The sequence below is a fragment of the Mesocricetus auratus genome, unplaced genomic scaffold (genome assembly GCF_017639785.1).
Source record: "Mesocricetus auratus isolate SY011 unplaced genomic scaffold, BCM_Maur_2.0 Super-Scaffold_100011, whole genome shotgun sequence".
Taxonomy (NCBI): domain Eukaryota; kingdom Metazoa; phylum Chordata; class Mammalia; order Rodentia; family Cricetidae; genus Mesocricetus; species Mesocricetus auratus.
The window spans coordinates 82,788,236-82,798,889 of NW_024429195.1; the positions used below are offsets into that span (position 1 = coordinate 82,788,236).

Here is a 10,654-nt window from a genome sequence, read left to right on the forward strand (position 1 = left end):
CAGTCAGTAAGGATTTCTTGAGAACTCATTTTGTGCCTTGTACGACTCTTGGTCCAGAGACCAGAGAGAAGAACAATGGCCCCTACCTACCTTGGGAGAGGAACAGGCAATTAATGGGTGCAAAGTGTCATTCTAAGGGTGCATATGGAATTCTTTCCTCAAAGGACAATTTTTTTGTTCCAGACTGTCTTCTCCCACCCCATTCTCTCTCATGCACATCATCCACAAAAGAACACTGCTTTGTATCATCCTCTGCAATTTTAAAGTAATTTCTTCACACGGTCAACACATGGCTAAGCATGGGATGAGCTCCTGAGAAGTTCTTGGCTGTCAGTCATCTCTCCACATTGCAAATATCATCTTTCATCTTCAAAACCTTCACGTATTCTTTGCCTCTGGCTAAAGATCAAATTAGTGGGGCAAAACACGGTGGGGCTGCCTGGTCTGGGCAGCCTCCCTGCCTCTCCGAGGCCGTTTTGCTGTACCCTCTCTGTGATTCTGTTCCCTCAAGGGGCCTCTGCCAGGCCCCTTCCTCCTCTTTCCATTTTTCCTTTTAAGCTCTATCCATCCTTTATGCTTCAACTCAAGGATCCTTTCCTTGGAAACCTTCATGTATCTTCCAAGCCAGGCCAAATGCCTCTGTCTCATGACTCGATGACATGTTTCTTCCCTTCAGAACATTTATCTCGATTTGTAATTAATCATTGGATTCTTTGAAGATGTCCCCACCTCCCACCAGCTGCGAGCTCCCTGAGCACCCTAGCTGGGTCTGATTGTACCCGGTCATCTCCAGGACCTGCGCCTTAACTGGCATGGGTGCTCATGGAACACCTTCTGAATGGGTTAGTAACGCCATGCTTAGTGCGGGGAACACTGGGATGCAATCATTAAGACTAACGCTCAGCCCTTGGGAAGTCTATGGCTTCAGACTAAACAGAAGCGGGACACGCAGCCTTGGGTGGTCTCCCTGGCACGGGGTTGCAGGGATGGCCCTGCTGGAGCCTCCACACTGGACCTCACCACACTGGAGCTCACCCTTGCCTCTTGCTATGCCAGTTCCACCGTGTCGACTGAGGTCACACATGCCCTTTACCCTGGCTTTCGATCTCAGCAATAGACTTTCTCTAAAACCTTTTGAATGGGCTGCATTCTCCATATGCCTGTGAGAGGCTAGAAGTCAGTACCACAGGCATGCTAAGTGGGCTCTGAAACTGTGCCTCACCCCCAGCCCGAGAGAGAATCTCCCCTCCTTCCCAGCAACTCTATGGCCCTGCATGCTCATCCCATGCTTAGAGTTTGTTCTGAGTAGCTGCACTTTAAAGGTCAGAGGAGAGACAGAAGATAGTTCAAAGGCCAAATCAGGTTCACCTCAGGGTCTGAGTTGGGATTGTCTTTTTCAGAGCCGGGGTAGTGGTTTTTGTCTCACCAGCGTCTCCACAGCCAGAGGCAAGAACCCACTAGTAAAGGAAGCTGTGAGCATGTGAGAGAAAGTTGAGGTGGCCTTAGGAGAAAGGTAGTCGTGCGTCCTGGGCAGGCACTGTTGCAGCAGGTGCTCCTGGGATGTCCGCACATGGCTGGTCAGGAAAGAGAGGAGACTTATGTGTTCCAACACGATTTCTACACCAGAATAGGTTGGTCAGAGGGAGGCACCTCCCTCATACTTCCTCAGCAATGTCTTCAAAGATGCCCGTGGATCCTCTAGGATCAATACCAATGACATCATCTCTGACTTTGCCAGATTTAAAAGGCTTTCAGATTTTTATTATGCATTTGAAGTGATCTCAAACTTAGTTTCTACTAACATGACATTACCTGATAATCAGTTGATACCTCCTTGAGAATCTGCTTCTTCAAATGTACTCACAGAAGGAGTCTCAGAAGAGGTAGCAAAGAAGATATTCAAAAGGGTTGATAAGGTTGGCAATATGGCTCACCTGGTCAAAGGTGCTTGCTCTGAAAGCCTGAGGACTTGAGTTCAGACCCTGGAACCCATGTGGAAGGAGAGAACCTCCAATCCCAGAAATACACACACACACACACACACACACACACACACACACACACACACACACACACACGCAACTAGAAATAGTAATAAAACTAACAAAATTAATATTGTAAGTTAACAAATCAAAGAAAAAGAAAGGGCATTGGTGGAGCATGCCTTTAATCCCAGCACTGGGGAGGCAGAGGCAGGAGGATCTCTGTGAGGCCAGCCTGGTCTATAGAGGGAGTTCCAGGACAGCCTCCAAAACAATACAGAGAAACTCTGTCTCAAAACAAACAAACAAACAAAAACAAAAACAAAAAGTTTACATAACAGAGAAAGAAAAAGGGCCCAGTCCTAAAACAGGAAACATCCTGAAGGAAGACAGAGAACCGAAAACATATGTGTAAGGAAGGGAAATGCTTCTCAGGTATAAGATCTTCCACAATTCTACTAATGTTCAGAGACTCCAGCCAGCACATTACATACATTCAAATGCAGCCAACATTAAATGCATCTCACTGTGGATGGTGTTAAATGCAGTCACCAGAGGCTGTAATATCACTTTATGAGAATATGTATGTTTTTCAGGATTTTTTTGGTATGCATTTGGTACCAATACATTTTAAACTTTAATTCTATAATGTTTGGTGAGGAAAACAGCATCGCATCCCATAGTTCAGGTTAGTGAGGATAAAATTCAAGACTCAAAGCAACCAATAGTTGATACTGAAGAGGTGACTGGGACTTTTGGTCAGGGCAGTGTCCTCATCAGACATACGCCCTGGGCGTGCAGCTGAAGAAGATGAAGTCTAGAGACAGGCAGATCAGGAGAAAGCTGACGGAGATGTGAGTCTCAGGTCTGGGCAAAAGCGAGCCTGGAACCCTAAGAAAGAGGCAAGATGAGATGGGTGTCAAGGGAAGTGGGTTCTAGCTGGAGCATTGGCACAGGTGGCAATCCCCACACTCTGCTGGCTGATGAGTTCAGGACCAGCCTGGGCTCCATAAAAAGGTCTTGTCTTGAGGTGTGTGTGAGGGGGTCTGGGTTTTAATACCAAGTCTGCCATTTGCTCCCTTTTGACTTCAACTTTTCCATCTTCAAAATGAAGGTATCTTCCCCACTAGTTATTATGTTCTGCTTCCTAAGCAGCGAATTACAAGGCAAAAAAAGATGCAAGTAGTAGACTCTATGATCTTCTGAGTTTGTGGATCTTTTGCTTGTTTTTGTAGTATATCTGCTTAGGTAGCCCAAGTTGGCATAGAGTTCCTAATCCTGATACAGGCTCCTGAGTGCTGGGTTTAGAAGTGTATACCATCTTTTGCAGATTTTTCAGTAGTAATTTGTTTTTATCTATAAAAGAAAGAAATCTACTTTTTGTTGTCTTGTTTCTTATTATTTTGTTGTTTTGTTTTTGAGACAGGTTTTCTCTCCCTGGCTGTGCTGGAACTTGCTCTGTAGACCAGGCTGGTCTTGAACCGGCCTCTGTCTCCCGAGTGCTGGGTTTAAAGTGTGCACCACCACTGCCCAGCATTTATTATTTTAAAATTTAGTTTTCTTAAAGAATCTTTTTTAGTCTTATTTAATATGTATGAGTGCTTTGTCTGCATATATGCATACATATATACACACCTACATACACACACACACACACACACACACACACACACACACACACACACACATATGCACCATGCGCTTGATGCCCGTGGAGGTCAGAAGGGGTCAATGAGTCCCCTGGAACTAGAGTTACAAACAGTTGTGAGTGAGTCACCATGTGGGAGACTGGGAACTCAACCCTGGTTCTCTCTGAACTCTTAACTGCTGGACTAGCTTTCCACCCCCGTAAATCTGCCTTCCTTTAAACCTCTTCCTGTTTCCTTTCAGGTTCCGCCTCTCTTTGCCAGAGAACAGCCATAGAGACGTTAAGGTAGGAATGCTAGCTCTCAGGGTGCCCCAAAAAAGGCACAAGAAACAGAATTCCGTGTGTGTAGTTTTCTGTGTCTCTGAGTCCTTGATTTCCCCATAGTTTTAGCTCTGAATTTTTTTCTTGTTCATGTGTTTGGTTGATTTTGAAGTATGGGGGATTGAACCTGAGGCCTTCCTGGTATTCATTTATCAAGCCCATTAGCTTAGCAATAGACTTTGAAAAGAATTGGAAAGACTGTGTGTGATACTAGAAAAATAGGCATTTCCGTGGGGCGGTTTGTCTCCTGGATGTAATGATCATGGAGAGTTAAATTTAAGTTTCAGAGTTCACAATCAAGTTCATTCTTCAAAGGCATCCAACCCATGTCCAGCTTGAGAGTAGACATGTTGTCTTAGCTCCTTTCTGATGCTGTGATGAAACACCATGGCCAAAGGAAACTTACAGAAGAAAGGTTCTTTGGGCCTATAGTTCCAGAGCGGGAATTCCATAATGACAGGGATGCCATGGTCTGGTAGCAGGAGCAGGAAGTGGCCAATACCACTTTCCATACCACACAGGAAGTAGAGCAAGTAGGCAAGAAGTAGGGTGAAGCTATAAACTCTCAAAACCTGCCCCCGGGGACGTACTTCCTCCAGCAAGGCCAAAAGGGTTCCATAACCTCCAAACAGCACCAATTAGGGACCAGGTATTCAAATACATGAGCCTATGAGAGACATCTCTCATTTAAATCCCTGCACACCAGCAAGTAACTTGGAATGTCCATACTTCTAGATGTCAAAGATGTCAGCCAATCCATGACTTTCTTTGTTCACAAATGGTCCTACCATAGAATGTGGAAGCACATGTGTTGGAATTCAGGGTTAGAACTCCACCTAGCTTGTGCTCAGCTATATATAAACATTCACTCTTAATGTCATTCTTTTATTTACAGCGTCTTACTGAGCAATGTTCAAGACAAATGTTCACCTTTATGGCATTCACATTCTTGGCAGTGATTCTCCACTGGGGTCCCCCTAGTCCTTTAGGGACTTCTGCTATCATGACCTGCAATGGGGAGAAGGGTGATGTAGGGACAGATGTCAGAGGATTTTCTAAGCTTCCCATAGCATACCAGCCAGACCCCAGACAAACAAGCCAAAAACATCCCAAAATATCAATAGTTGGAACTCAGTTTTAGAATATATGAGAATATGTGTATGCTTTTGCAAAACCAGTTGAAGTCCAAGTAGAGAACAAATATACAGTGTATGTACTGGGAAAAAAAAAGAGCAGGCAATTGGAGCAGGTGTGCAGCCAGGGATCACGGGCATGGTTGAGAGGCTCTGCTGAAGCGCAGTTCACTCAGCACATCTACAGCATGGTAGGTGGCAGGTAGTTAGTAAATGATGGCCACTGTTCCTGCACTACGATAACTGATGCATTTGTCTGTATAAATAGAGAATACACGTAATAGTTCATACATTAACGCTGAGGCCAAACTGCAACAGTGAAGTCCCACTTCCTGGCTGTATGTCACTTATCCTTTTATGAGGTAGTGCATGGCAGTTATAGGGACTGAGTTAATTGTTGCCACATCCAACAGAAAGGTGGCAGTAAGGCAGGACCAGGCCTGGGAATGTTAGTCAAGTCAGCAAATCTAGCTAAGGCTAAAATAGATGTTTCATTTCAGGGAGAATTCTGAGATTAGGAGTCAGGGGCAACACACATAGTCCATATGTAATTTAAGACATACCTTTCATGCCAGCCTCTGAGGTCTGAAACGTCAGTATCAAAGCTGAGTGTGGTGATGCACATCCAGAATCCCAGCAAAATGCCCACTGTTGACAACACCATGTGCTGACCATAGCATTTCAGAAAAAATGGCAATAGTTTATGCCTAGAATTTGCATAGTATTAACCCAATTCTGATAACCACCTATGAGAAGCTGCTGCTGCTAATGATGGCAGTGGTGGTGACGATGATGGTGATGACGATGATGGTGGTGATGATGATGGTGGTGATGATGATGGTGGTGACAATGATGGTGGTGATGATGATGGCGGTGACAATGATGGCGGTGACAATGACGGTGGTGACAATAGTGGTGGTGATGATGATGGCAGTGATGATGATGGTGGGGATGATGACGGTGGTGATAATGATGGTGGTGATGGTCATGATGATGATGACAGCCGATTATTATTGTTTGCATCTTATAGCTGTTGGAATTGAGGCACTGGAAGATTGAATAACTCTTCCAATACAACAAAATAATTCGAGAAAAATAAAACAAAAGAGATAAGCCTAGACAGATTGCTTCAAGATTTCCAAAAAGTTTTCACTGATGCAGGTGTGATGGCAAACATTTGTGATCCCAGCATTAGGAAAGTCTAAATCAATAAGAACATGAGTTCAGAGCCAGCCTAGGCTACATAAGGACTCCCAAGTTTAAGTTTGAGGTTTATAGTGAGACCGTATTCCAGCAAACAAGAAAGTATTTACTAAATGAGTTGCTGTTTATCTAGGTCCATTCACTTTTTCAAGATTTATTTGTGTGTGTGTGTGTGTGTGTGTGTGTTTCTCTGTGAGTGTTGCACCCACAAAGTCCAGAAGAGGGTATCATATCTCCTGGAATTGCAGGCAGTTGTGAACTACCTGATATGGGTGTTGGGAACTGAACTTCTGTCCTCGGAAAGAACAATGCGCTCTTAACTACTGAGCCACCTCTTCCACCCCCATTTACTTTTAATACCTGGGTCTTTGCAGAAAGCAACACTGCCTAGGTTATCCAAATGCCCGTTTATTAAAGATAAAGTGGGGATTCCGGTGGTGCTGTCAGTGCAAAGGGAGGACCTCGTGGCGAGGTTCCCAGAAACACAGGGAAGGCTGATGTCTGAATGACACTTTAGTGCTCCATAGTTTACTTGGTCTGTACCGAAATGAGTACATTTGCTTCTGTCCTGGGTCTCTGTTCATTATCACCAGTGTTAAAGGAAACAGAAGGCCCTCCCACCAGGGAGGAAAGAACCTGCCTGGCATGGCTTTCCACAAAGCTAGCACACATGCACAGGGAAACTCTATAGTCGTGGCTTTCTATCCAGCTGAGTTCTGGTGATGTGCACACCCAAAGCACGGATGATGCTTTTGGGGAACCTTGATTGGGCAACTGATGAAGTTGCCTTTTTCATTTTAGGTCGTGAGATTTGAGAATATCCTGTCCTCCATTCTTCACTTTGGAGTCCTTCCATTGGCCAACAGTAAGGAATTCTTTACAAAACAGTGGGACTCTGGGCACTTTTGGTTTTGTTTGGTCTTTCTACCCTGATGCCTGTATGTTTAGAGTGCTATTGTGAATTCGGGTCAGAGCCAGAAGTTTGCAGTAACAGCATTAAGAGCTGAAAAAACCAGTTAACAGGTTTATACTTGCTAACAACACTATTTACACACTCAGCAAGAAAGGCGAACTTGGCTTTAGTTAAAGAGATAAAACTTCTGTTCTTAGACAGTTAAGTCTCCCTAAGGTCAATTGAAATGATATTATACTCCCTAGGAGTACTGTCTAGAAAGACACGGTTTTAATGGGTGACAATCCTGGTGTTCTCTCTCATCTACAATGACAAACGAAAGCATTTGGAGTTCAGCTCAGTTAAAATAATTTTATAATAGACACAAAACGTCCCCAAGTCCACGAATTAGGAGTTTTCAAAATATAAATGGGAGGGGCTGGATTGATAGTTAAGTTGGTAAAATGTTTGTCTTGAAAGCACAAAGACTCGAATTCAATCTTCCAGGAACCTCTCCCTTCGAATTTTTTTTAATGTTGGATACAATGGTACATACTTACAATCTCAGTACTGATGGAGGCAGAGACAGGTGGATCCCTGGGGCTCACTGCCAACCTCGCCTACTTGGGAGTTTCAGGTCAATGAGAGACCCTATCTCAAGAGCAATAATAACCAAGGCAGTGGATAAAAGTGAGGAATGACACCGAGGTTATCCTCTGTCCTCCACACACACTGAACACACCACACACAAACACACACACATACATACACAATATACCCCACTGTTATAAGTATGTATATATGGATATGTATATATGTAAATATATACATACATATCTTTTATGGCTATGTAGAAAATGAAAAGCATAGTCAGGAGTGGTTAGTACTTAAATGGGATAAAATGGGAAGTGTTTGTTTTGTTTAGTGTCCAAATATACATAATTACATGTACATTTTTTACTGAATATAAATTCATTACTAATTCATCCAGCAAAATGCTAGGGACATATCACTGTGAATTAAAACAAGACCAGGAACAATGGTAAGATAAACTATTAAAATGCTTTTAGTTCATCTCTCTCTAAAATGCCTGCCAAAAATACAGTGCCCCAAGCCAAATTACCTTGCACCTTTTTCTACATTGTAGCAAAACTGCAGCGAGGGTTTCCTCTCCCCAACCCCTACAACATCTCATTCCTCAACTCAGACATTGAAGTTCTCGAGGTAAGAGTGTGAACCTCCTCTCTGCTGTGGACTTTCACAGCAGAACAAGCAACCTGCTGTCTTCATTACTTACCTTTTTAAGGATTTACTTTATTTCACGTGGATATGTGTGTGCGTGAGTGTGTGTATGCATGCCCTATTCATTCTGGTTCCACATCGGATCCCCTGGAACTGCAGTGACAATCACGAGTCCCACCATGTAGGAACAGGAGCCAAACCCAGGTCCTCTCTAAGAACATGAGTTCTCTCGCCCACACAGCCATCTCCCCATATCCTCATTGTGTTTTACTTTTGCTTTCCTTCAACTTTTTACCAGTCCAAGAAGTTTTACAAACAGAGCCACCCAGCTACTAAAGCTTATAATTAACAAAGAAAAATTTAAAAGTCAGACCAAGTCTAATTTCACTTTGAAGTCACATTTAATCACGTCACGGTATAAGAAAATACATTAAAAGTATTTTTATTTCACCAGACAAGCTGTAAGGCTGACATCATTAATGCCATTTTTCTGAGGAAAGTAGACCCAAAGAAGTTTAGAAAGGAAAATGGCTGGTATATTAGTTACTTCTCTTGTTGTGTAACTAAAGGCCTGACAGGATACAACTCAATAGAGAAAGGGCTTGTTTGGGCTTACAGATGGAAGGGACACAGTCCACTACATCATGGAAAGGTGTGGCAACAGAAATATGACAGACCTGGTCACATTTCCAGGAAGTCAGGAAGCAGTGTCCCAAGCCTTTAATAAAACCTCAAGACATGTTCCGCTGGCCCACTTTCTCCTCAAGATTTCACCTCCTAGGTTCCACAACCTTCCAAAGCAATGTTGCTAGCTGGTGACCAAGTTTCTAAACACATGAGGCTAAGGGTGTTTTACATTGAAACCAGCACAATCAAGAACCCTGTTGAGCCGGGCGGTGGTGGCACACGCCTTTAAGCCCAGCACTCGGGAGGCAGAGGCAGGCGGATCTCTGTGAGTTCGAGGCTAGGCTGGAACGACAGCCTCCAAAACAATACAGAGAAACCCTGTCTCGTAAAAACAAAAAACAAAAAACAAAAAACAAACAAAAAAAAGCACCCTGTTGATTGGGTCTTACAGTCTCAGCCGTTCTCAGGATGGAGCCCTAGTGAACGCTGTTTCCTGGGAGGCTGTTACTCAGTAACTTCACCAGTAGCTGCCCCTTCTTTTCCTCATTTTGTTGTGGTTGCTGTTTGGAAAGCATAAACAACTTTCAGAAAGCGTGGCCTGCCTACCCACTACTCCACGGTTCCTCTCACCCCCAGCCTTCCTCCTCTCCACTCCCCATTTCCTAGGTCATATCTAGGGGCAATGATCCAAAATGGCCTCTTCTTGCATCAGGGGCCTTCACATAGTGTACAGGGGCTGGGAAAGGCTTGGTGCCTTGGAGCCTGGCAAAGAAGCGTTCCTTCCCCGAGGCAAACCCAGATATGCCCTTAATTTAATATTATCTTCATTCCGCATGCTTTTCAAGGGTTTCCTTCTGATTTCTACTGACCTGGCGCATGAGACACCCTCAAGACAACAGCCAAATCTCCACAGCTGGGGAGGTCTGCACCTGGTCGATGGGCCATGGAGAGAACAGCCAAACCATTGATTGCTGGGTTCCATCCACCCCAGGAAGCAAACAGCCTTCCGCCCCACAGAAACTGTACCCCTGGAGGATGAAGGCCATGCACCCTGGACGTTATTGCCCTGTGAAGCACGTCTCTCTAGAGCCCTGAGAGACCTAGAATGAGGCTGACTGAGATAAGGGGCTACAAGGGACCAGGCATGGGAGCGGGACGTATGTATGTCAGTATATGTAAGCATGTGAGTGTTTATAATCTGTGGGTAAGAACGAGGCAGGTCAGTCCGCCCAGGTGGGTGAGGAACTTGACTGCTTGTCTGTATCTGCACTGGCAGGGGTGTGTGTGTGGGCGTGTGAGTACGTGCGTGTGTGTGCCTGTGTGTGTGTGTGTGTGCCTGTGTGTGTGTGTGTGTGTGTTTGTGTGTGTGTGCTCTTTGGAGACTCTTCTTATTTGAACTTTGTGTTTTAGGTTTACTAGTACTACCCTGTGGTTAATTAAGATTGTTCTCTATCAGCGTCGGGCTCTGTGTGTGAAAGCTCCTGTCCTGAGTTTATTTTCATAAAACATGACAGAAAATGGAAAAGACTTAATTTTTTAACTTTAGCCAAGACTGATGTTCTACAAATATCAATATTAAAAATATTAACACTGAATCTTAAATCTT

The 10,654-nt window shown here is 44.1% G+C and overlaps 1 protein-coding gene and 1 long non-coding RNA gene across 3 annotated transcripts in view; one reads left to right on the plus strand and one right to left on the minus strand.

Annotated features, from left to right (window-relative positions):
* The window catches only part of Bpifc (BPI fold containing family C), a 59,453-nt gene extending 48,803 nt beyond the window's left edge, over positions 1 to 10,650 (plus strand). The window contains exons 13-16 of one of the 2 annotated variants that reach the window (XM_005083801.4): positions 3,873 to 3,915; positions 7,089 to 7,152; positions 8,327 to 8,403; positions 9,894 to 10,650. In XM_005083801.4, coding sequence (XP_005083858.1) covers positions 3,873 to 3,915; positions 7,089 to 7,152; positions 8,327 to 8,403; positions 9,894 to 10,016 — 307 coding nt within the window. In that variant the 3' untranslated portion in view covers positions 10,017 to 10,650. The remainder of the gene's footprint in view (positions 1 to 3,872; positions 3,916 to 7,088; positions 7,153 to 8,326; positions 8,404 to 9,893) is intronic. The other variant, XM_040755177.1, reaches the window with a different exon arrangement.
* LOC121143332 lies at positions 8,848 to 10,040 on the minus strand. Its single transcript, XR_005880551.1, has 2 exons — positions 9,918 to 10,040; positions 8,848 to 9,608 (listed from the first exon to the last, which is right to left on the minus strand). It is a non-coding gene; the product is annotated as an uncharacterized LOC121143332 (long non-coding RNA).
* Positions 10,651 to 10,654: the final 4 nt, after the last annotated feature.